Below are 27,952 nucleotides of genomic sequence, written 5' to 3'. Positions count from 1 at the left end.
GTTGTGGGAGGGGGGATGGGCTAAATGGGTAAGGGGCATTAAGGAATATACTCTTGAAATCATTGTTGCACTATATGCTAACTTGGATATAAATTTAAAAAATAAATAAAAATTTAAAATTTTCTTTAAAGAAAAAAATTGGGGGAGTATAGTTGACAATGTTATGTTAGTTTCAGGTGTGTGCCAGTGATTAGACATCTCTTATGTTATGCTACACTCACAAGTGTAGCTACCATCTGTCACAACACAGTGCTATCACAATGCCATGGACTATATACCCTCTGCTATACCTTTCGTCCCTGTGACTCATTCATTTCCTAACTGGAAGTGTGTGCCTCCCACTCCCCTCCACCCATTTTGCCCCTCCCCCATTCCCTTCCTGTCTGGGAACCATCAGTTCTGTGACTTTATAGGTCTGATTCTTTCTGTATGCTTACTCATGTTTTGTTTTTTAGATTCCACATGTAAGTGAAATCATATGGCATTTGTCTTTCTCAGTCTGACTGATTTCACTTAGCGTTAATACCCTCTAGTCCTATCCATGAAATACGTACTTTTTTTAAAAAGCTCCCCAAATATTCTGATGCAAAGCTAGGTTTGATTCCACCAGTGTAGAAGATTTCAAAGAGCTGGTCATTTCCAATCAAAAAGTTTTGCCACCTGCAGGGCATTTTTGACAGGGATCAAGATATAAGAAACCTGATTGGACAGGGTACCTGGGTAGCTCAGTAGGTTAAGCTTCTGACTCATAATTTCAACCCAGGTCATGATCTCACGGTTTCTGAGATTGAGCCCTGTGTCGGGCTCTGTGCTGATAACGTGGAGCCTGCTTAAAGATTCTCTCTCCCTTTTTCTGCTGTTCCTGACACATGTACTGTCCCTCTTTCAAAAATAAATAAATATTAAAAAAAAAAAAAAAAAGAAATCTGGTTGGATAAAAACAAAAACCTCCCAAGAACACGATTTCAAGAACTTCACAGTAATAACCATCACAGGAACAAAACACAGTTATCTTCAAATTTAAATTTATTAAGACATTCAGCTATGTCTGTCAGTCTACATCCAAATTTGCTACTAAAAATAAAATAAAGTCACATCCCACATTAGGAATATCGAGTCTGAAAAACACTTTTTGAGCCAAGCCTATTGTATAAATAAATGACTAGTTTCTTTTCATATCAAAATTCCCATAAAAAATTACATTCCCCCCTCCCCAGTTCTACCTGTAGCCATGATGAATGTAAAAATTTAAATATGACACATCCTTGTCAAAGAAAAGGTGCAAAGTCTATTAACAGCTTTAAAAGTGGCATTTGCAGAGTGTGATCATACAGTTATGTACTCATTCCCAAAGTGCAAATATTGCCATAATTTAACACTGTTTTGATTCAGTTGCAAGAATTAAACATTACACAGCATTGAAAAGTACACTTAAGGGCCTCTATCAGTGCCCTAAAGCCCTTCCCACTTTGGTCTCCTACACGAACGTGGACCCCAAAGTGTTCATTAGAGTTTTAGTTTACTTCACACAGCCAACACAGTATACAATATATTAACAAAAGTTTCATATACATCAAAATATTGGAGACTCCATCATAAAGTTCAAGAGTCTCAGATTACATGAATGCACCCGCAAGGCCCAAGTGCCCACCCACCCCCTAAAGCACATACGAAGTATGAGCGTGCTTCAATCTTTGAATACAATCAATGCTCCTACATCTTTGATTTCATTTCAGTGCTGTACAAAACTCAATTATCACCTGACTGAGTCCCAATTAACTAAGGGAAAGGGGTTGGTGACAAGGGCTGGTCACTACTCATACTTTGTAACAAGAATGATCCTGTTCCATAGAGAGTGAGAGGTCTGTTCTGCTTCGGCCTGCTTCTTCCCACGCTGTCCTGATGCTCTTTATCCTTCTTTCTTTAGCCCCTTTCAAGCACTCAAATGTGATTTTATTTATCCCTTCCAAGTCAGGGGCAATTTCTGAAGCTGCTAAGGCTGAATTTTGTTGGCAAACTTCTATATCAGCATAGGATACAGAAATACATTTTGATTAGCATACATTGCAAAATTTCTCCCACAATGTCAAGGGGATGAAAGCCAGCAGTCTCCACTGAGAGTACTTCCTGGGTCAGATTCTTGGAATGTCAAGTCTCCTGCCTCATCATCTTATACATTCATTTCTCAAATCTGAGTGCGAATTTCATAGTGAGTTAACTTCTCCAGAGTATCAAAGCATTACTTCTGCTTCTTTTCTTCTGGGCTGACCTCAACAGGACATACTTCATCTTCTGCACTAACACGATATTCCTTAGGATCACAAGTCCCTTCCTGGCTATCTGATCGTGTGACAATGCATTCGTTATTGTCCCTAGAACCTTCCTGCATCCCAGTCCCTGGAGGATGCTCTTGATTTGGAGGTTCAGTACCTTCCTGAAGCATGATGTGTTGCTCAGCTCCAGCATGAGGTTGTGGAACCAGCTCCGTTCCTAACCCTGCAAGCTGGGAGGAGTTTTTGAGGTGGCAGTGGCACAGAGGGCAGGTCTCCTGGACATACAGCCATTTCTTGAGACATCCTGCATGGAAGAAATGACTGCAAGGTGTGATCACAGCAGATTTCATGTCCTAGAAGCAGGAGGAAAGGTATCTCATAAATGTCTATTATCTAAAATCGTTGCTGCTAATCCCAAAAGTTCTAGTTTCATCATTTCTTTCCCACAAGTTCCCCATATAAAATTTGTAACACAGATCTTAGAATAAAACTCATTTTAGATTATAATAATAATCCTCCTGCCATCAGAGACCCCTTTATACCAAAATGCAAGAACCACTACCTAAGTAAATAAAAAAGAAAGTAAAAACCAAAAATGAGAAGGAAACTAACTTAACTGGCTTCTGCCTCAGTATGAAACATGAGCATCACACAACTATTGCAGTGTGATTACTGGGTCTCCCCCAGCACAGCATGAGTGTAAGTAGAACCTGAGAAAATCTGATGAAGGCAGGACTTTCCACAGTAATGCTTCAACACAGCTGGACAGATTATTCCATGATGAAATTACGGCAAGGAGACAAAGTCAGCCACATAACACCAGGGTATTGGCAAGGAAGTGGCAATTTCATTAGGGACAATGTAACGCAGTCTTCAAGGTAAGGTCCGTATAAACCAGCATTTCTCAACTTTCATCACAAGCACCAGAGTGCTTGTTAACCATGCACATTCCTGGGCCACCCCAGTTCTACTGAATTGGGATATCTGAAGATGGCATTCACAAATCTGTAATTACAGCGAGCCACCCATGTGACTTTTATGCACACTCAAGTTTGATAACTACTGCAATAAGAAAGAAGTGGTGTATTTTGCATTAATATTCCTGGCAGAAGAAATATTTAAAGAGAGAAGGCTGAGGACATGATGCTTCAATTGTAAACATATACATTTGGTGACACAACCATTAATTTTGTTTGAAGTCTCAAAATAAGGAGTTGTAGTTGTCACATAAATTCCTTGCCAAAAACTGGTAACACCTGGGAGTCAACTTTTAAGCAGAAAGCCATCCAAGGAAAAGCAGCCAGCTGGGAAGTTAAGCAATTTGACTTTCATTTTCTGTGTGATATCAGCAGGTAGTTCTAGCACCTCAAAAAAGTGATGTGACAACAGGAAATACAAAAAGAGGACTCTTAAATCCCAGAGATGGAACATTTAGGTATGGGCTGCTAAAGCTGATGTACGGGTCTTTGACATGCTTTGTCCTGCATACAACAGGGCTACCAAACACAAAGGAACCAGAACTAAGACCAGGACCACTTCACTTGGGGGGAACCTACAATACTCCTTAGTTCCCCCAAATGCAAAAATCAACCTGGAAAACATTATTCTGTGAGTACCCAAGGTATGTTCTAGTAACAATAAAAAAGTGGTAGTTGCATTTTATTCTTAGACAAAATTCTTGTACTAGATAGTCTTAAACACACAGATACACACACCCCATTAAACCGTAGAGCAGCCTTGGAGAAAGAACATTCTTTCATACTCAGTGACACCATCTATAGTTTTATTCCCCTAGCACACGCTCTTTAAGAGCAGTTTTAAAGGAACAATTTCTGACAGTACAGTTAAGCTATAAAAGCTGCTACTCAACCGCCCCCTTGCACAGGTTATTGGGGACTAAACTCTAGGCCTATTTTTTTGTTGTGACATTTCCAAACTCCTTTACATACTATCTTTCAGTTTTAATAGAGGGCAATCATCAGCTATTCGTGGCACACATGCCAAAGATGCCAGGAAGGCCGACTACAGTGCCATACCAATTGGTTGCCTCTACCCCACGTCCATACACACAGGCTATCTCCATCTCAGATATCCATCAACCCACAGGTAAACACGCACTCTCTCCAACTATGTTAAGTAAATGAATACTTCTTCCCCACCCTGGAAATACCAGAAGGAAAAGAGTCAGAATCTTGGCACACCACTTTTCAGAAGTTGCTGACTCCTGATAGTATATACTTGATAGTACATATATCTGTGTGTGCGTGTGTGTGTGTGTGTGTGTGTGTGTGTGTGTGTGTATTCAGGAGTAAATATAAAATACACCTGACCTGTTTTTCCTTTATTTATGGGTGAGCAATGTTGAAAATAACAATAAATTAGAACTTGGACTAAATTAAAAACTTAGTTTAGAAATAAAACGGAAATAGTCTATCAGGTCTTTAATAATCTTTGAAACCTTTTTTTTTTTTTTTTTAAACCCAGGAAATAATTCTGCCTAGAAATTTAACTTAAACTTGGTTAATATGGTTAAAGTCCCAGGAGATACATTGTATGACCCACCCAAATGGATTCTTACTGTGCAAGTTACCTGGTAACAGATGGCACAAATATCATTGTGTTTTTCCAGCTGCTCTTTTGTAGCAATAGGTAATGATTTAATCTTATTCACAGCATCCCTGCGGAGAAGGAAGCTCTTCCACCCCAGCTGTGCCCGAAGCCACACATTATAATAGGAATGGATGAAGATGATCATTGAGCCCATTACGGTCCACTCTCCGAAGATGGTCTCTGAGACACCATAGGCCACCACACAGAGGGCCACAAGAAACTCCAAGAGGCGGTAAGTGCCATTCACATAGTAGATGACATCATCCATGTTTTCCACTGGCTCTTTTCTGAATTCCTCAACCATAAATAAGACATAAATAAAAAGTGTTCCCAAAACCTGGAAAAAAAAAATCACATTATTTTAAAACAGAATATTACCACTAATAAAGGCTTTGCATAGACTTTAAGCAATAACAACATTCCTAAATACTTTTAGGGTGCCATATTTAATACCTAGAGACAGTGGTGTCATTAAAATGTGGGTGCTCTCAGTAATCCAGGCATTCGCTATCAGAAAGCCACACCTTGAGATATAACTTTCTTAAAAATGATTCTGATTAGTTTCTGACTCATCCTTTCCATTTATTCCCCAGATCATCAAAACCTATTAAAGTTCCATCTAAATTGTCCTAATTCTGTAGTCATACATGTTCCTCAACTTTCAAAGAACCTTTACCCCTACGGGGAACAATGAATAAATCTGTGTTGCCAGTGCTATATTTTGTTACTTTTTACTGATCTAGCAGCAAAGAGCCACCTTCAAACTACAACAAGGTTTTCATTTCCAGGGCAGTATTATCAGTTGTATATATACATGCGTGATACACACGTATGTCATATATTTATATATACCATGAAACAAAAGATATTTCTGAGTAGGTATTTACTTTAAAAATGTGCTCCAAACAAGTTATAAAATCTTTTAATATTTTAGAGTTCCTTATTAATTTAAGCTTTACATGATAGTTGTGTATCATTTACAAAACCAGCAAAGTTTAATTACCTTGGTAATAAAAATACAGTGACATAGACAGGTCTGGTATTTTAATAACCTACCATCTAACTCCTATGCTGAAATCAGTGTAATATTTTCTGACAAATAAGTTGGGAAGTGATCGCCTAAACAGGCTACTTCTAATCATTAATCCTGAAGAAGTTTAATTTCTTTTCAAGAAGGAAAATAAAATCAGTTATTGCAGAAAGTTAGTTACTCCTAGGCTTACCTGAAGAGAGGTGAGAATGCTGCTGGAAATAATGATAAGCAACCAAAAATCCATGTGGAAAAACTGGCAAATCATGTAAGCCATATAAGCAGGGAACACTAGTAAAAATAAACAAAGGCTCACCGCACGGAAGTGTTTCCATAAACTCCTAGAGAAAGAAAAGTATTTCTTTAAAGTACCTGTCACCCAGGAGCACAACGATCACATTAGCAACTGATAGGTCTTTGGGCTGTGCTTACATTTCCCAGTTTACTGAGCATCCTTGTCCATGCCCGTCACTGTGCTAAATTTCAGGGCAAGTGTCATAGGCTTGGTATTTCAGAGCCCCCGACTCACCTCTTCTCTCCACAGTCAATTGCCAAGTGCCATCAATTTTTTTTCTTTTTTTGTTTTTTCCCTAATGGTTAGCTTTCAGTTCCATTCTCATTCCTACCAATTCCAAAGTGATTTTAGGCTTTTGTAGCATTAAGCCTTAGCAATTTCAAGAGTAATTTGTGGTTTTAAGTCATGAGACATCTTCTCCACCCACTGCGCCATGACGAAAATCTCTGCTACTGTGAGTACAATATTACTAAGAGGAATGGTGCTCCAGTGAACAGCTATATTATTAATCCTCACATCTGTCAGGCTTGGGGGTGAAAAACTATGAACCACTGTGTTATATGTAGGACCTACTAGCCGGTCTTCCTCTCCTGGTGCCTAATCTATCCTGGACATGGCCTGCCTAATCTTCCTACAGCTCTGCTAGGGTAATATTGCCAAAACCTGTTCTAAACTTCCTAGCCTGGCTTTTGAGCTCCTCTACTCCCAATTTCTTGGTCTAAACTTGTCAACATCTCTTCCTCACTATAAGCAAAGATGGTTCATTAACTGTATTCTAAGAAAAATACAAACATTCTTTCATTCCACCAGAAATGCCTCTGTCCCACTCTCTTTTGTTCTAAACCCTTTAGGCTAGCTCAAGCTGAACAAATACATGCACACAGACAGGTAATGTGAATCCTTTCTCCAGGAATCACCAATCCTCTCAGAATCCTTAACACTGGTACAGGCCAATCACTAAACTGTAGTATTGTTTCGGGGCACCTGGATGGATGGCTCAGTTGGTTAAGCGTCCTACTTTGGCTCAGGTCATGATCTCAGTTTGCGAGTTTGAGCCCCAAGTCAGGCTCTGTGTTGACAGCTCAGAGCCTGGAGCCTGCTTCAGATTCTGTGTCTCTCTCTCTCTGCCCCACTTGTGCTCTCTCTCACTCTCAAAGATAAATAAACATAAAAAAATTAAAAAAAAATAAACTGTAGTATTGTTTCAATTATACAGATATTTATATATCATATAGCTAAACGTTTATGTTTATTTTATATTATCTAAATAATATATATGTACATACCCAGAAAAATGTCTTATCACCCAAATTTAAACTCCTTGAAAAAAAGAACAAGAACTCTTCCTTCACATGGCTCAGTTTTTAGGCACAAAGGCTTATATGAAGTAAGTGCCAAATAAAACTAGAACATTTATTTTTGCCTGATATTTTTCAAATTATTTTCATTACCTTTTATTTTTTTACCTACTTATCTATCCACTCAAATGCAAAGCCCTATAAGCAGGATAAAAGTTATGGTTATCTCATGGGGGAATAGTTACTATATAGGTATAAAGTATACATAAATATATATAAAGTACATATATATATATAGGTTAGTGTTTACATATATATACTTCATATATAGTTCAGTATGTGTACACATATGTTGTGTGTACACACACACACACACACACACACACACTTTTGAAATATAGTATAACCTTGTGCTTTTAAGACACCAACAAATTAAGAGGCTTCTTAGATTTCAGTTTCTGACTCCACTTTAACCCTACTCATCAGTAGTGGAATACATACACCAGAGGCCATGTAATTATGGTAAAAGGAGAAGGAACATAACTTTTCTTTTTGTGTATCTCTTCATACATCACAATATTCTAATAAATCATCCCTTAAATACATCCCAATTTAAGACAGATTATATACCAAGTTGTAGAAGATACATAAACAAAAACTTTCCCCGAGTGCCTGAAGCAGAACTTTGGAAAATTTTCATGCAACAGGAAAAAAAGGTGTGATTTCCACTCCTCTGCAAGTTTACTTATAGAACTATTTACTTTATATACCCAATTTCCAAGTAAATAGATGATAGAGGGCCACCACAAGGGATTAAAATATATATATATATTTATCAGCTGTTTCCATTTCCTGGGTAAATAAAGGCCAAAGTTAATTTTTTAACATAGTAATTACAAATCTAGAAAGACAGTGTGAACCCTCTGTCTTTTCCTCTCTCTTAAACACAAAACTCCATTACAATCTATGTAAAGTGAATATCAAGACTTAACAATTGTTAATGATTTCCTATAAAACATGAACACTTATTTAAGTTCATTATGAGGAAATGTAGATTTCAACCAAAATAGTTTAAAGCTCATGGCTACAAAAAAATTAAACTGTTTTAATTAAAAATCAGCATCTGTGATCTAAAATCAATGTAGAGTCTCAAGGAGACAAAAAAAAAAAGTAACATAAATCACCCATTCTACCTTTAACTATAATATAGGTGGGAAGGAAAAATAACCACACACAAAGCTAAATGCTAAACTGTGTGGGACTACTTGTAATTAGTAATTCAGAGAAGTGAATTATTATGATAAAAATTAAAGACAGGCACTTTGGAACTGTTTTACACCTTTTCTTGCAAGCACTTCTACTTTCTGAAGTTAAGAGACAAACTTGTCAGTAGTTCTGCTTTGAGATGCACAACAATTTTAGTTTTTTTAAAGAAAGGCAGGCAGGAAGGGATTAGTGTAACAGTAGTTATACTATATTAGATGATAAATTATAAATTTTCTTTAAATAGGGTAATTTACCTTAAAACTTTAAATATATTTTTCAAAATCAAGCTGTAATACATTTATATAAAATAGGTATATATTTACATATACACAACCATATATTTATACACATACACTGAGAAGTATATACAACATTATGCCAAGAGTTACAATTTATGTCTAATTTTGGCATAAGTGTGTATACACACAAACACAAAAATATATATACATAAACACAAATACAGGTGTGTATATTATATACAGAAACAAATATACACATCTATTTAAGCAGTAAAAATTCAGTAAAAATCTAATTTAAAGGGCGCCTGAGTGTCTCAATTGGTTAAGTGTCTGACTCTTGGTTTTGGCTCAGGTCATGATCTCACGGTTTCTTGAGTTTGAGCCCCATGAAGGGCTCTGTGCTGGCAGTGTGGAGCCTGCTTGGGATTCTCTCTCTGCCCCTCCCCCACTCATGCTCTCTCTCAAATATATAAATAAACTTAAAAAAAATTTTTTTAAAATCTAATTTAAGATAAAATATAAAAAGAATAGCAGAAAATGACACTGAAACCTCATCCCAGTAACAGGTGCCTGGGAGGCTCAGTCGGTTGAGTGTCAGACTTCGCCTCAGATCATGATCTCACAGTTCATGAGTTCAAGCCCCACGTCAGGCTCTGTGCTGACAGCTCAGAGCCTGGAGCCTGATTCGGATTCTGTATCTTCCTCCCTTTGCTCTTCCCCCACTCATGCCCACTCTCTCTCTCTCAAAAATAAATAAAGCTTAAAAACATTTTAAAAAATTAATAAAAAAAACAACCCAGGTTAAGCACTATACAATAAAATATACCTTATAAACACCCCAATCCATTTTTTTAAAAAGTTTGTCATTTGAATATCTACTACGTAATTAGAATAAGTAGACCATCATCCTAAAATTCCTTGTTAAGACCTGGAGTAAAATTTATAGATAAAGGTTAACAAATATCTCTATGGCTAAAATTGAGACACCTTTTTAAGTTAAACACTGAAAATTACCTCTAGTCTAAGCAACTCCAAAGACATGTGAGGATTCTTCCCCTAATAATTATTTTCTTTAATGACAGAGAGAAGCAATGTTTCATGAATTATCAATATTATCTCTTGTTTCTCTAATTTGAGAATTAAGACACGTTTCATTTCCTTTTTTAATCTTAACCCAGCACACTGAATTAATCATAATCCCTGATTCAGAATGCACTATTGCCATTGGTCTGTGGGTGTCCCTCTCTTTACTGAGTTAGTAACCTAATTAGCTCTCTTAAATATTGTAGCAAGCCTTCACGAACCCATCTCCCCATACAAAAGTGAGAGCCTGGACAATAACCCCCATTTAACCATATGGAAGGCCTGCCTTTTCCATATCCTGCCTCACTCCATACAATGAAAGTGTTCTTTACTCTCTTGCTTGCTTCCCTTTTTAGAGTTTTAATCTGTATGTATTCCTAAAGAGGAGATTTAGAATTTTTTGTTTTTAACATAAAAATAACATTCTATACTGTCATCTTTTTGGACTTACTTTTTAACTTTATAATGTTATGAATCACTCCTACTGTTTTATGTGTCACGAGATTTCTAATATTCCATGGTGACAATTATCACATTTACTCACCCACTTTCCTGTTCCCAAACATGTCATTTGGGTTGTTTCCAGATGTCTGCTACTATGCATTGTGCTATGAACATTCTTCTACATGTCCTTACTGAGCATGTGCAAGAATGTCCTGAGTATACATGTAGGAGGAGATAATGACCAAACTGTTTCCAAAGTCATTACACTTTACACTCCCACCCGAAACCAGAGATACCCTGTGATCTAGACCTTCCTCCACCCTAGGTATCAGCTGATTTTTTTTCTCTCTCTCTCTTCTTCCTTCCTTATTTATTTATTCCTTGCCAATCCCAGAGGTTGAAAATAGCACCTCAATGTGGTCTTGATTTCCATTTCCCCCATTAGTAAAGAGGTTGAACCTCTCTTCATAGTCCTGTTTCTTCTTTCACTAAAAACCTAAAGATAAAGATGTATTTCATCTTCTATTTCTCTTCTTCATCTGAGCTGTTTGTGTATTGATATCAATTCTTGGATGAGTATAAATACTTCGAGTATCTTCTCGTAGTTTGTAAAGTTAACTTTAGGTTTAAAAAGTTAATTTTAATAGTTAGATTTATCACTCTGCTTTCACAGTCATTCTCAACTCCTAGTCTCCCTTTCCCAGCAGTTCTGTCAGTTTAAGAGATTGTTTCCCACTTGAAGGTCCAAAATATGCTAGCCTATATAGAGTTTTAATTTTTTGTTTTGACATTTCAGGTCTCTTAAAATTCCAGAGTTGATCCTTTGTTTATGGTGTGAGATAGGAACCCATTCCATCCTTTTCTAAACAGAAACCATTTTCTTCCAGCAGAATTACGGAAGACTACCACCTGTCCCCACTCATCTGATATGCCACCTCCGTCACATACCAAAGTTCCACATACACAGATCTGTTTGGGGGCTCCCTGTTCAAATGCTCAAGTTGTTTCTACTTGAGCCAGTATTACAAAAGCTTCATAGTACCTCTTACTATGAGTGAAATAAAACTTTATCTTCCTCAAGTTGTCTGTTTGATTTCAATACAAGGATTATACTAGCCACACAGAATGAGCTGTGTAGTATTCTTTCTATTGTCTGGAAGTGCATGTTTAAAATAGGGATAATCTGTTCCTTCAAAGTTTGGAACTTGCCTGTACTGCCATCTGTTTACCATTTGCCTTCATTTCTTTAACAGCTACAGAACTATCCAGGTTTTTAAATTCTTCTTGAGTCAGTTCTAGTAAGTTACATTTTTCTCATACTTCTCAGTTTTGCTCCTTTCCCTCTAAATTTCCTCTGCATGAGACCTTGGAGGAAGAAGTCAGTAATAAATAAAGGTAGTGCAACATCCTGGAGGAAACAAGAACTGGATTTAATGGTTCTTATGGCAGTGGAATTACAGATATTTTTTTCTCTTTCAAACTTTCTATAGTATTATATTAGTCTTACTAATATATGCCAAAGTAATTAGTATAATTAATACTACTAAACGATACTCCCAGAAAGGACAAAATAGTGTTGTACTTAGATAAAAAACAACCCAATCACTTAAGTGGCTATTTAAGGGAGTTCAGCACCAAGTTCAACATCTTAAATGCTTCTATTGAGATACTTCAACCCTCAAAACCAAATCTCAAATAACTATAATGAACTGTAACGATTAAGGTTATCTGAAACAAATCAAAGTTTATTTAAATTAAAATGGATTCTGTCAGCTATTCTACCATTTGAGAAAAAATTTCAGAATGTTCAGCAATGTGGGATATGGGAATAGAAAGATAAATCTGATGAACTACAAAATGTTAATTTGGAATGTTTTAAAAATCTGCTATCAAATTTCGATCTCCCAAAAGATCACCTGTTCCCTTACTCATAAAACACTATCAAAGCGGCAATAAATTCAGATATTTCAAAAATCAAGAGAGTGTGAATGGATGCTGGAAAAAAACAGTAACACTGAATTTTAAGCGTTCTTATAGAATGCCCTTGTATAAACTATAATAAGCTAAAATTGTATCTTAAAGAGCTAAATGATAATTTGACTTTTATTCCTTAAGAAAACCTCTATATAGTATGGCATGAACATGAATGCAGCTATTAATTTCACTTGGTCCCAGAAGGTGTCAAAAAGTCCCATTAAAACCTAAGTTGGGGGCGCCTGAGTGGCTCAGTTGGTTAAGCGTCCAAATTCAGCTCGTCATGATCTCGCGTCATGGTCTGTGAGTTCGAGCCCCGCGTCAGGCTCTGTGCTGACAGCTAAGAGCCTGAAGCCTGCTTCAGATTCTGTGTCTCCCTCTCTCTGCCCCTCCCTTGTTCATGCCTGCCTCTCTCTCTTTCTCTCAAAAGTAATAAACATTAAAAAAAAATAAAACCTCAATAAGTTGCAATGGTTCTAACATGCCATCAGATGAGGTAGTTATTCCATTAATGGCTATCTTTACGACTGCCTGAGAGCCTTTATTTCTCTCTTTCCAATGATTTTCTCCTTTCTCTCAATGCTTTCTCTGCTTTAGCATTACACAAAATAAAATTATTTGGTATATTTCTTGGACTGAATTTTCTGCTCTCCATTTTAAAATTGGACAAATATAAAAAGTATTAAATATCTCTGAAGAAGAAAAACACTGACTTGTAATTAATTACATGGTCTTTGATGTGATTTCTAACTATAGGCATCTTGAGAGGAAAAAACAGAAATGTTAAACATATAGAAAAAAATTTTTAAATGTAAACTCATCACCTTAAGCTAATACCAATTATTCATCCATGTTCTGTCTCTAAACATTATCTTCAAAAAAATCTTCAAAAAAATCTACATATATAAAGAATATTACAAAAAATTTTTAGGAAGTTTCTTACTTGTCTCTAGATGCTCCCAGCGCCAAAACAATTGGATCTGCAATCTCTAACATTGACTGTAGGATAGAAGCTACAACAATGAAGAGGATAATACTGAGCAGGAATGCCCGATGAACAACCTGTAGTTCTATGAGACCAGTCTGTACTGCCAAGATTAACAGCGTAACTCCTTCTGTCATGCCCCTAAAAAAACCACACATTTTTAGAAAAACAAACAATAATCAGAATCTCATTTCATTCCATGAGCAAATAATCCTGATCAGAATGTTAATACATATAACATTGATATAACACATATAATATATAACACTGACATGTAATAACAATATAATGACTATGTAATAGTCATGATATTTCACTATATGTGTAAAACATAATTATTATTATTTTAGCATACAATGAGAATAAAAGCAACTTCTAAGATAAATAAAAGGTTTTGCTAATGAGCCAGACACTCTACCATTCTGAGATATCCACTGAATTACACATATTTATATCATGAGCTTTTTCCTGACTATAAAAGATAAAATCATAGGTGAATGTCTTCATAATCTTGAAGTAGGAAAGGTCTCTTTAAGCAGACCATAAGAACCAGAAGACATAAATACAAACTTTTTGAAATTCAATTGCCATATGGAAAATATATACAAAAATCCTTAGAGATCTTTTTTTATCCTATTGACTTGATTTATAAATAACTCTTACAAATAAATGAACAAAGGATTAAGTCCAATTTTCAAAACCACAAATTAGCAAATATTTCGAAGTCTGATGACCCAAGCACTGACAAGGAATCTGAGAAAAAATGGGAACACTAATGTTGACATAAAACATGTAAAACCTTTCTGGAGAAAAATTTGCTAATAAATTTAAAATATATACACAATTTAACTCAATAATCTTGCTGGTAATAATTTACCCTGTGGATGTACTACAAAAAATTTATATGTAAGAGAAAACACAGTGAATAACAAAACATGTTATGTGACATCATGGGAATATAACTGGCAAAATCCAGATTCTGAAAAATTAAGTAGAACAATCTAGTGTCTTCAACAAATAAAATGAGAGAGGGAAAAATACAGAGAGACAGCAAGGACCTAAACATTAAAAGAGACTTAAAAGATATTAACCAACTGCAATATGGGCCTTATTTGGATCTGAAGCTGAGCAAATAAAATGTTTTAAAAAAAAGATCAGGAAAATATGAACACCAACTGGGAATTTGAGGTCAAGGAATTCTTCTCTTACTGGGAATGAATATTTTATTGTTGTTACGTTTTTTCATATGAGACTGAAATACTTGTGGGTAAAATGGTATCATATCTGAGATTTGTGCCAAACAAATGCAGCCAGGAGTTATGGAGGGGACAGAGTAAGTGAAGTTGATAAGGGCATGCATGATAGAAGATAGGCCATATTATTGGAGATGGGTGACAAGTATATGGAGGTTCATTTTACTATTCTCTCAACTTTGTTAATTTGAAATTTTCCTAATTAAGAGTTAAAAAAAGAGAGACATAGACAAAGATACTCATAGCACAATTTTTTTTTAATTTTTTTTTTTTTCAACGTTTATTTATTTTTGGGACAGAGAGAGACAGAGCATGAACGGGGGAGGGGCAGAGAGAGAGGGAGACACAGAATCGGAAACAGGCTCCAGGCTCTGAGCCATCAGCCCAGAGCCTGACGCGGGGCTCAAACTCCGAGACCGCGAGATCGTGACCTGGCTGAAGTCGGACGCTTAACCGACTGCGCCACCCAGGCGCCCCTAGAATACTATGCTTTAATCAAAAAAATGATGTCTCTGTTGACATAAACAAATTATCTAAAAACTATTTAAAAGAAAAAATAAGGTGCAGAACTGTTTACAGTATGTGGAAATGAACAACAACAAAATATATATATGCATTTTTCCCCATAAGAAAATTTAAAATAATGATCTATAGCTGTTACCTTTGGGGAAAGGAAATGACAAGCAGGGGAAGGAAGAGTTGTCACTTCCCGTTTGGTATTTTCTGAATGGCATTAATTTGGTGAGCTTATACATGAATTATTTTTCTTTCTTGCCTTCCCCCCCTTCTTTTTTCCATCACAAAAGTGTTAGCTGGGACTGGCAGGAAGGTTATAAGGTAGAAGCTTTTCTCTTTTCTCATAAAAAAACTAAAATGTACACCAAGAAAAAAAATTTATTTCTTCCATTTACAAGGTACTCACCATCTACTAATTCTGAAATATTCTATAAAGATTTAAAGACTTTAAGATTCTTTAAATTTATATAAATGAAACCATTAAAAATTCTTACATTAAGATAACAGAAATTATGACAAGTTCCAAAAACAGGGTTTCCCAATATCTGATCTTAGTGCTTTAATAACAACTAGATTAACTATTCTTGGATTATCATTAATGCATCCTTTGAAACTTCAATCAGTATCAAATTTATGTCCAACCATAAAAAATTAAGCAAGCATCAAATACAGAAATTTGATTTTAACATGGTTACACTTAACTTCAAATGGAAAAAAACAAGCTATTAAAAATCTCTTAAACTCTGGGGCTCCTGGGTGGCTCAGTCGGTTAAGCATCTGACTTCGGCTCAGGTCATGATCTCAAAGTTGGTGAGTTTGAGCTCCATGCCAGGCTCTGTGCTGACAGCTCAAAGCCTGGAACCTGCTTCGGATTCTGTGTCTCCCTTTCTCTCTTGTCCCTCCCCTGCTCGTGCATGCTCTCTCTTTCAAAAATAAATAAACATTAAAAAAAATTTTTTTTAATCTCTTAACTCTAGGAAAGTGTCCAGTATATACTGATAAGTACAAACAATAAAAATCCATCTTTTACATATGGAAATTCAGTTATATTTTTCATAGTATTTTTAATCCAAATAGTTTCAACCATTCAAAAAAAAAAAAAAAAACCTTCAAAATATCATTTCCTCTGAAATTCATCATTACTTCTTCAAGTTATATATAATATTTAAATTTCTAGAGATATTCATAGTCAAGAACTTACCTATTCATGGCAGGATCATTCATGAAAGCTCGATAACCTTGCAAGTAAAACTTGCAGAGTGTCAGAACACCCAAGGCAACAAAAGAAACCGTGAAGACCAAGCCCAGAAGTGAGTAAGGAGTGCTGCAGCATTCAGCAATACTAGAAAAGAGGAGGTGGGGGTATTGATAGATAAACGTTTTCCCCTGGAAATAAAACCATCTTAAGCCTTCAAATAACCACCAAGCTTGTTCTGATCCTTATCAATTAAAACACCCAAACCAAAATTTAAGGTAAAATCACCTGACCACTCCACTAATAATTTAAATCCATTCTTATTATTATCCTAACCTACACTTTTTAAAAATCTCTTTGGCAAATATTCAGTATATAGAACCATATCTGAAACAAGTCTATTTTTATTTATCTATCATCTCTTTCAAATGCAGTAAGAGCTTAAAATTTTGTTCAAACCTTAAGAAACATACAATTATGTATGTATGTATGTATAAAAAAGGAATAGAAAAATTACTTGGGCAAGACACCTAAACGTCATCTAAAATCTCAGTATTAGGGGCTCCTGGGTAGCTCAGTTATGTGTTCAACTTCAGCTCAGGTCATGATCTTGGAGTTCATGGGTTCAAGCCCCACACTGGGCTCTATGCTGACAGCTCAGAGCCTGAAGCCTGCTTCAGATTCTGTCTCGTCTTTCTACCCCTCCCCCACTTGTGCTCTGTCTCTCTCTCTCTCAAATAGAAATCAACATTACAAAAATTTTTTAATAAAAAAATAAAAAATAAAATCTCTATTACTTTCTTACTTTTTAAATAAGTCCAAATTCATTCATAGCTTATTGATTTATTAAGCCTATTACACCATGCTACACTTCATTTGATTGTGTTTTCTAATGGATAATAATCTGGTTTAAAACACAACCAATCCCAGTCCCATGCTTAAGTTATTATCCTAACCACAGAATTCTATTTCTTTTCTCCTTAAATTGAATTACTTTTTGGATCATCTTAAAATTCTGCATAAAACTTCCACAGTAATTACATAAATACCAATAGCAGTGAAACTTCATTAATAATGAGTTGGCTATCAAAATGTATTTGGTATCAATTTATTGCATGTTTATAGAAGCTAATTATCAATTAAAGCTGTTATTTTCAGAAAGTACAAAATCAGGGGCACCTGGGTGGCTCAGTTGGTTAAGCGTCTGACTTCGGCTCAGGTCAGGATCTCCCAGTTTGTGGGTTCGAGACCTACATGGGGCTCCAGAGACTGGAGCCTGCTTCAGATTCTGTGTCTCCCTCTCTTTCTCTGCCCCTCCCTCCCTTCCTCATGCTCTCTCAAAAATAAACATTTAAAAATAAATAAATAAATAAAGTACAAAATCAGACTCAGTGCCAATAAATTTATTCTACTTATTTACTAAAATAGATATGTCCTATGACATTTTTATTGATATTTAATTCTGTGTAACATTTTCCCTACACCACTTAGTGCACAGTGCTCCATCATTTGGTTGGCCAAGAAACAATGGCTCTATTAATGAAAAATTTAAAATTTTTATTTGCTTACACTATCAACAAGAGCCAAAGTATGGAAAGAGACCAAATGTCCACCAATGGACGAATGGATAAAGAAGATGTGGTATATATATACAACAGAGTATTACTCAGCAATCAAAAAGAATGAAATCTTGCCATTTCCAACTACGTGGATGGAACTAGAAGGTATTATGCTAGGTGAATTAAGTCAGAGAAAGACAAATATCATCTGACTTCATTCACATGAGGACTTTAAGCTACAAAACAGATGGACATAAGGAAAGGGAAGCAAAAATAACATAAAAACAGGGAGGGGGACAAAACATAAGAGACTCAAATATAGAGAACAAACAGGGTTGCTGGAAGGGTTGCGGGAGGTGGGATGGGCTAAATGAGTAAGGGGCATTAAGGAATCTACTCCTGAAATCATTGTTGTACTATATGCTAACTTGGATGTAAATTAAAAAACCAAATTAAATAAAAATACCAAAAAACCCTTTGATCTGCTTATATGTACTTTCCTGAAGGACAGAGTTTCAGTCTTGCCTTTATGTACCAGGGAATGAAGATAGTGTGTGTGTGTGTGTGTGTGTGTGTGTGTGTGTGTGTGTCTGTGTGTGTCTGTGTGGGTGTGTGTGTGTACACAGACACACACACACAAACCCATGTGCTAGACTGGGGGCCTGAGATTCAAATTCAAGAGTGGAAAAATAACAAATACAGATCTAGCATAAGCTCACAAAAAAGATACTTTAGTAGAAAAAGGACTCTGATGACTTAAGACCATTTTTTTAAAAAATCTAAATCTTAAAAACTAAGTCTTAGAATTCCTTTGGGGCAAATAGAAAAGTATTAGGATATACTTATTTCACCAATTATTTAACTGTATCTGAATAATGAAGCAAAACATTAAAAATAACATGGCATAGGGGTGCCTGGGTGGCTCAGTCAGTTAAGCATCCGGCTTTGGTTCAGGTCATGATCTCATGGTTCGTGGGTTTGAGCCCCATGTTGAGCTCTGTGCTGATGTGCAGATTCTCTCTCTCTCTCCCTCTCTCCCTCTCTCTGTCCCTCCCTCACTTGTACTTTCTTGCTTTCTCAAAATAAAAAAACTTAAAAATGAAATAATATGGCATAGTGCAAGAGGAAGTCATAGGGTTTGAACTCAGATGGGATTTGAGATCAGCACTGTTTTTGTTTTTTTTACCAGTGTCACCTGGGGCAAGTTACTCTTGGCACAGTCTCCTGAGCTATTAAAATGATAATGATAATACAGGCACCTATCTCTCAGCGTTGCTGTAAAGATTAAGTGTGAAGAAAAGTGTTTAGTAGTGTGGTTGGCATATATTAAATACTGAGTAAATGATAATTACTTTTAGTAACATATGTTTTATTTACCCAACCGATAATTTACCTTGAAATTGAAAAAATATTTTTATTTATTATATTTTTAAATGTTTATTTTTGAGAGAGAGAGAGAGAGAGAGAGAGACTGAGTACCAACGGGGGAGGGGCAGAGAGAGAGAGGGAGAGGGAGACACAGAATCAGAAGCAGGCTCCAGGCTCTGAGCTGTCAGCACAGAGTCCGTTGCAGGCCTCAAACTCACGAACTGTGAGATCATGACCTGAGCTGAAGTCAGACACTTAACCAACTGAGCCAACCAGGGGCCTCTGAAAAAATATTTTTAAAATTTGCTATGTACCTTTTCACAAATCATTTGACGAAACCAAATATACCATTATTACATTAGCACCTTCCCTGCACTGCCAGACATAGGCATCCACTGAATGAAAATCCTATCTCAATTAAATATGGGGTATTCTAATATAAGTGGGAAAAGTTAATTTGCAAAACTTACTACTCCTAGATCAACGTTTTCTCTTCCTAAGGTTATGTACAGTATCACATGTTCTCATTAATTACCTTGTCAGGAAAAGGAAAAGAAGCCTCTCACGTGATGCAGGCTGATCTCGAGTACTGAAATAGGAGTAAATCTGAAGAGCAAATAAGACGAGCCAGAAAACCATGAAAAGTACAGGGACTACGAGTTGATTCCACAGGGACATTCCCAAGGCTAGAAGGCCATATACCTCTACTACCTGAGTAAGAAAATAAGATAGGAAAACATCTTGTATCACTTCAACAAACACATTTAAACATAAAAGAGTAATACGGAGAAAAATAAAATAACTTTTTTTCACTGTAAGGTTGTTTCAGATAAATTCCTTTAAAGTTTTCTCTATACAGTCACTAAGTACCACATTTTTAAAAATTCACTGAGTTTTCATTATTGTTAACATGACACACACTCATCAAATGACCACCATAAATTCCTCTTATGGTTCAGAGTAAAGTCACTTTCAGAGTAAAATTACATCAAAGGCAGGTTGTAAACTGACTCATCTGTAAATCATAATGATCAATCAGGACTACCTTAAATGATACAATAGTGCTTGAGTGGCTAGAAAAACAGGCAATATGAAAGGAAGACTTTTTCAGGATTTAGTCAGGAAATTTTATAGGTGAAACAGTTTGATGAAGACAGAATAATCACTGGAGTTTACTGGAGAGAGAAGACAGTTAGCAAGTCTTTTTTTCCCCAGATAAATCAATTCCCCTTGTTCCTCCTATGCATTTTTCAAACAACATTTCTCAATTTATTTGGTTTGCCAAGTGCCTTAACACCAAGAAAAAAGGTACATGTAAAAAAAGTTTATTAATCTACTAATAAGTAAATTAGCTTTGATTAGGAAGAATCAATTTTCATAATCTGATTCAGCCGAAGAGCACAATGTAACCAAGTTTCTAGAGTTACTATGCCAGGGACCAGACCCTGGTAACACAACAGGGTTCTCCAAGCCAGGCTATAAACTATAACCTACAGAGCCAAATGGTCTTGCTGAAACTCTCAGTGTGATACCAGAATGCTTCAATAAACTACAAACATCTTAAAATACACTGACTTCAAGTTATTCTGATTTCTAATTAATACCTATCTCTAGATAGATAAAGATCTTTTAAGCATTAAGTTAAAATACACTGACTTGCAAGTTATTCTAAATTTAAATTATTTTCACCTGGAGGCACCTAGGTGGCTCAATCGGTTAAGGATCCAACTTCAGCTCAGGTCATGATCTCACAGTTCACAGCCTCTCTGAGGCTGACAGCTCAGACCCTGGAGCTTGCTTTAGATTCTGTGTCTCGCTTTCTCTGCCCCTCCCCCTGTCACACTCTGTCTTTTTCTCTCTCTCAACAATAAACATTCTTTTAAAAATTATAAAAAATACTTTTAGTAATAAAAAAAATGGTAAATTCCATTTGTAACTCAAATGCTTTTTCTAAAATCTAGTCAAGATTAACTTCTATTTTTCCCCTACTAGAAAATATTTAAAGAAAAAGCAAATTGTCCAACTACGTGCAAAATAATTATTAGCAGCAAATGATCATTGAGAGGTAGAGAGTATTTTTCCTCCTTTCCATTCAAGAAACATGACTAAAAAGCCTGATAGTTTCCATTTCTTGCCTATCCAATTCTTTCCAGGTTGTGAATTTTATAACCTATAATTTATTTTCAACTACAACATCTAGTGATGCATGAATCTTATGGCAACCAAGAAGGTAAACATGACATTGAAAAATGAGGGCTCTGTCCTTATGATGATAAAACAGCATCCAATTAATGTTTACTGCCTACTGTTTTCCTACAAACTAGGATAGCTCCACAAGACTGAATTCAAAGAAAAACACTAGTCATTCTTACTCTGAATGGAAGTACAATGCTTCCTCATGAAATAGCTCTTCACGGAGTGTGAAAATAACTTCCTCTTCTCTGAAAGACCTACTTTTAGGAAAACTGCCCAAGTTAATCATTACATAAGATGAACAATGAAGGCAGAATCAGGCTAAAGCCAAGAGTAGAGGGAAATTTTTCCGGGAAATCTGTCCCTGGGGCTACAACAACAACAACAACAACGACGACAACAACAAAACCCACTTCACTTAGTAGTTTCAGTTTGGTCAATCTGAGAGCATCCTGTACCTTAAGGTCACATACACACAGTCGAAAGGTAGTAAAGAATGTCCATTTTAACATTTTGTTTTTATATATCAATGTCAGTTTTAGTATCTATTTTATATACTGAAACTTATCAATTAAGGCAAATGGAAATAGATAAATATCTATTGTTTCTGTCTGGGAATAATCTGTTTTAGAGCAAAGGTTAAAAAAAGTAGGATAAGGCAGAAGCACATCATGTTGGCAACATCAGTATATCTAAGCAAAATCCATCATAGTATAAACAACTTAACTTCTCAGTTTACATAAATTAAGCAAACATAGGGGGAAATAACTGTAGGCACAGGACTATAACCAGGAGAAAAACCAGGATTTGACCCCTAGATTTTCAATTCTGTATTACTTTGGTCTTTGTTATAATACTCAACACATACAGAATAATGTCTGCCTGGCACCAAACTCACTTAAATATCAGAGCAACCCTATGAGTTAGGTACAACTGTTATTATTAGCTCCATTTTATGGATAAACCAACTTAAGTGACTATCCCCAGGTTACACAGCTAGTAAACAACAGTGCCAGAGTAAAAACCCAGACACTCTGCTTCCACAGAATCCCTTTACTGCCTCTCTATACAACACTTCATAATAAAAAATCTTACATGTTCCTAATTAGGTTGCTATTTAAAAACTGTCCAACAGAATGTTACCATAACCATGACTGAAATAACAAGGAGCTAAACCTTTAATATAACTAGTATTTATGCAGAATTTTATCTACCTGTGTGTGGTGTCAGTCTTACCTGAACCAATTCTCTGTATGCAGACTTAGCAAGGTTATAAGGTACTAAAAGATTAGACCCAAGAAAATAGAGAACTTCCAATCCAGTAAAAATCATAGCAAATTTGTTGATGATAACAATGGTCTCCAGAGGAACAAGGCAGAGTCGTGCTAGCAGAGGAAGCATGTGAGCTGAAAACAGCCAAATCTGCTTCGTTTTCATGACACAGGAACATAAAGTACACACCACCAACTGACCTAAAATGGGGAGGAGAATGCATTTAAGATTTGGTATTCACAAAATAAAAGCAAAAGATAATGCCAATAAGCATGATGACACAGCTTTTGAAAAAGTCTAAGATCTCCTAGGTAACAGTCTAAATCAAATTTTTACCTCATCTGACCATAATTACATATTCATATGTCCCGTCAATTCTGAGCATCAATTCCCTAGGTACTGATCTGAAAAAAGCAGTACAAATATCCACTAGTCTTCATCACATTTCAGATGACATATATAATACAAAAAACATTTTTTTAAATGTCTAGCTCAGTATTATAATAATTCAATTACTACTGTTTACATATAGCTCTTTTCACAAAGGTCCATCAATATTTAATTGTTCTGGTTGATAGGTAAAAGCATAAAATCCAAGAGATACAGTTACTTCTCTAAGATCATGATGCGACAAAATTCATTGAGATTTTCAAGCTTTAATTACATTTACAGGATCATGCAAGCCTTCCCAAAGGACTCAATAATGAAAGTAAAACTTTGTTTAAGCAACAAATTCTTCTCAGATGATTAGGCATGATCATTATAGAAAAGTTAGAAAATACAGAGAAATAAAAAGGGAAAACTCAATTTCTTATAGTCCAGTATCTTTGGTCCATTAATTAAAGCACTGCATAGAGTGTCTAAGCATTGTGTCTGAAACCTAGTAAGTGCTCAACAAAAATTAGCTATTCATACTGTTTTCAGATTTATTCTATGCAAGTGAATATACAAATGTTTTATTATATAAATGAGATTACAGTGTACACACTACAGTTTTTTCAGTTAATACATATAATCCATGTAGCTCTCCCCATACCAATAAACATATACACTTTTTTTTTTTAGTTGTATGGTATACTACACTGAATGTGTATGAAACAGTATTAGCATTTGGCTGTTTTCAAATAGTTCATAATTATAAACTGCTTTGTTATGAATAAGCCTGATGTTTAACGCTTATGACATCCTCATATACTTGGAGCACATTTCCTAATATCTTCTTAGACTAAATTCCTAAAAGTGTAATTACTCAGTCAGAAGAAACCTTTAAGACTTTGACACATACAATCAGACGGCCCTACAGAAACAAAACACCCAGGGTACAGAGTGTGCATTTTTCTACTGACTTGCCAACAGTAAAAATAATTTAAAGAAGGAATATTTCCTAAGATTTTCTAAATATTGCATTTTGTTGATTACCAATTACAAATAAGTACATAAAAATAATTTGCAATGATTTGGTGAAATGCTTGTTTACATTCTTTGGCCATTTCTACTGGGGAATGTAGCCTTCTGTGTTTTGACTAAGATATTAATTTCCTTTGTCACATGACTATATTTTCCCAATGTATTATTTGAATATTTTAATAATTTTTTCTCTTACAGAAGTTTTTACTGTAAATAGTCAAACCTATCAAACCTTTTCCTTCATGGTTTCTACCTTTGGTGCCATGGTTAATCACATGGGTTCTCCTACTTAAGATTATACAAGTAATCACGTACATTTAAAAAAAAAATTTTTTTTAATGTTTATTTATTTTTGGGAGAGAGACAGAGTGTGAGCGGGGAAGGGCAGAGAGAGAGGGAGATAAAGTAGGCTCCAGGCTCCGAGCTGTCTGCAGAGCCTGATATAGGGCTCGAACTCACAAACCATGAGATCATGGCCTCATGGCCAAAGTTGGATGCTTAACCTACTGAGCCAACCAGGTGCCCCACCTACGTTTTCTTTTATTATTCTTTAATTTAAAAATACATTTGGAATTTATTTTAGAATAAGGTAAAATTGGAATTTATTTTAGAATAATTTATTTTAGAATTTCAGCACTTATAAATCTTCACTTAATATAACCAGGTGATTCAAGCTTAAGAAACACTACTGTCCCATGAAAGACAAAAACCAAAACAAACAAAAAAAGATCTCAGAGGAAATGGATAATTCAAGGAATAAAAGAAAGCTTCAAAGAGATAAATGATATATCTATGAAATAAAAAAAGACTGTCATAATAAAAAGAATTCAATGAAAAAAGTTCCTGGATATTAAAAATATACAACAACAAAAAAAGATCTAAGTGTGTTTTTCCAGATGTTTTAGTCAGTTGTCTCAAAACTAGCTACTGGAATCATCCAATTCTTTTCTTATTACTTTGAAATGCCATTCTAGTATACCTTCAAATTTTTTGTATATTTGAGTCTGTGTCAGAACTTGCTATTTTTTTTAAATTTGAGAGTGAGTGAGCACACATGTGAGGGGGGAAGGGCAGAAAAATGAGAGAGAGAGAGAGAGAGAGAGAGAGAGAGAGAGAGAGAGAGAGAAAGATAGGGAGGAGGTGGAAGAGGAGGAGGAGGAGGAGGAGGAGGAGGAGGAGGAGGAGGAGGAGGAGAAAAAGAAAGAATCCCAAGCAGGTTCCAGGCTGACAGCGGGGAGCCCAATGCAGGGCTCAATCTCAGGAAACATGAGATCACGACCTGAGCTGAAACCAAGAGTTGGATGTTTAGCTTACTGAGCTACCCAGGCACCCTAGAAATTACTATTTTTCTTTTTTCAACACTCTACTCTGATGACAGTACCACACTGTCCACTGTCCCATTTCACTGACTGGACAAGTCTCCTCTCATTGCTCTTTTTAAAATTTTATGAAAATTCTTGAACATGTTATCTTCCAGATTAAGAATCATATAGTCAAATTCTCTTCCTTCTTGCCAATGAAGGGCAAAACAATACTTTGAGATTTTTGTTTTGTGTTCAATCTGTATTACTGTTACAAGAATACAAAAATGGCAACCATTTTTACACAAAGCTAAAAACATTTATTAACAATCTACCATGTTATAATGTGGTATTTTCTCCCACAAATATTAATTTTAGCCTTTAAAGAACTGATATCTAAATAATGTGAAAAATATTCATAAATGTATAAAAGGAGGAAAACCCACAATACTAAAAAAAAAATAAATAAAAGCAAAACAAAACAGGAGGAGTGGCCACCAAGTGAGATATGAGAACAACATTTTAGAGCACAGAAATCAAAGAGATAGGAGGCAACGAACTGTGGTTTTAAGCCAAGCCATTACTCTTTTCCCCACCCTGGGGGGAAGACTGAGGTTTACTGGAGAGACTGCAACAGGCACCTGGACATGACCATGCACAGCCCTGAGCAGAGAGGAGATGCCCAAATGAAAAGAGGGGATTAAAACAAAAGTCTGCACCCTGAGAGATGAAATCTTTCTAGATATCCAAACATGTTGCCATGTTTATTGTTATCCATTCTAGTCACTGACATAAGCCTCCCCTACAGGGAATACAAAGATTCCTATGTGGGGAAAATGACCAAGTCCAAGTGAAAAGACATACAAATACTCAAAAACAGCCAATCCCACTTGAACATCAACTGTGAAACATACCAGTTGGTAAGCCCTAAAGAGATTCTAATCAACAACTTAACTCACTTTAATACAAATGATCAGCTAAGGACCTCCAGATATTTAAATAAAATTTATGGTTTAATCAGCCTCAGATGAGGCCTAGAAATCAGTATTTATAAATCTTTACCAAATATAACCAGGATTCAAATCCAGGCTTAAGAAACACTACTATCCCATGAAAGACAAACACCAAAAAAAAAACAGAAAAAAAGATCTCAGAGGAAATGGATAATTCAAGAATAAAAGAAAGCTTCAAAGAGATAAGTGATATACCTAAGAAATAAAAAAAAGACTCTCACAGTAAAAAGAAACTTCAATGAAAACAAGCTCATGGATATTAACAATATACAACAAAAAAAGGTACAATAAAAGGGCTGGAAGATAAAGTTGGGAAATCTCAGAAAGTTAAACAAAAGACAGAGAGGGGAGAAAAAAGGAAAATAGAACAGTAAGAAAGTTAGGGGGTCAATGTAGGAGGAACATTACCCAGTTCACAGGATTTCTAGAGAGGGCCAAGAGAGAAAGTAGCAGGGCCAACACAGCTGTGACTAGAAAGGAAAGGCCTGTGGGGAGCTGGTACAGGAACGTGGAACAGAGCGGTACAGAAGAGAGCCAGTGTTTATCATAAAACTGGTAGGTCTCAACTTTTAAAAACAAGCGTATTTCTTTGATTAAAAAATTAGCAAAAACTCGAAAAGAAAGTACTCAGAGGAAATGCTTTAATGCTAGGAATAATTAGGAATGTTCACTCTCACACATTTTATTTTCACTGTACTCACAGCTATGATATTTAAATTTCCCGTTCAGCATGATATAAACTTCCTCTACACTCTGAAAATTCCCCGAAATCTATGCCAACACATTCAGTGCTCAACTCTGGGGTTGCAGACTTCATTTTCTTTCAGAGAAGACTATGACTCATATGCTATGATTCTCTTTAACAGAAGACCACTTCTCCTATTTAGGTGAAAAAAGGAAGGAGCAGAAATCTTTCCTATAGCTCCAAAAGAACGGGAAGTTGTTTAAATTGATGTGCCTATTCTAATTGGTAATTCTGAATAAATCAAAATCACAAAGTAATCTTTGGATTTCAGGATTCCACTATTAGAAATAGCTCCCAGAAGTCTGCAACTCTAAGAGATGATGGCATATTAATATTACTCAGTTTTTCATTAAAAGCTCATTAATGAAACAGAAGAAAATAGAAAGTACCTTTAAAATCCAAATTGGAAGAAAATATAGTGCTTAACAGTTTATGGATTTTATTTCCAATTAATTGAATCTTAGCTGAGTAAACAGAGTATCATAGCCACTGATGGCAAAAATTTAAGGAAATGTTTCAAGTTTGTACTATATTGCACGGAATAAAAAATAATACCTTACGAGCTCTTTAACCTTTCAAATATAACCTTTCAAATACACTTGACACTTGCACAATGCAAGGGCTGTTCAATGT

At 35.6% G+C, this 27,952-nt stretch overlaps 1 protein-coding gene across 2 annotated transcripts in view; it reads right to left on the bottom strand.

Annotated features, from left to right (window-relative positions):
- Nucleotides 1-1,008: 1,008 nt before the first annotated feature.
- RNF145 (ring finger protein 145) overlaps nt 1,009-27,952 on the bottom strand; it is a 58,840-nt gene continuing 31,896 nt past the window's right edge. For both annotated transcript variants that reach the window (XM_030328356.1, XM_030328355.1), the window contains exons 5-11: nt 22,818-23,053; nt 19,924-20,099; nt 16,468-16,608; nt 13,456-13,638; nt 6,107-6,254; nt 4,864-5,220; nt 1,009-2,626 (exon numbers count right to left, since the gene is read on the bottom strand). In XM_030328356.1, the coding sequence (XP_030184216.1) occupies nt 2,240-2,626; nt 4,864-5,220; nt 6,107-6,254; nt 13,456-13,638; nt 16,468-16,608; nt 19,924-20,099; nt 22,818-23,053 (1,628 nt within the window). In that variant the 3' untranslated portion in view covers nt 1,009-2,239. The remainder of the gene's footprint in view (nt 2,627-4,863; nt 5,221-6,106; nt 6,255-13,455; nt 13,639-16,467; nt 16,609-19,923; nt 20,100-22,817; nt 23,054-27,952) is intronic.

The sequence above is a fragment of the Lynx canadensis genome, chromosome A1, assembly GCF_007474595.2.
Source record: "Lynx canadensis isolate LIC74 chromosome A1, mLynCan4.pri.v2, whole genome shotgun sequence".
Classification (NCBI taxonomy): Eukaryota; Metazoa; Chordata; class Mammalia; order Carnivora; family Felidae; genus Lynx; species Lynx canadensis.
Note: the sequence above shows the minus strand (reverse complement) of the source record. Positions and strands in the feature narration are given on the sequence as shown.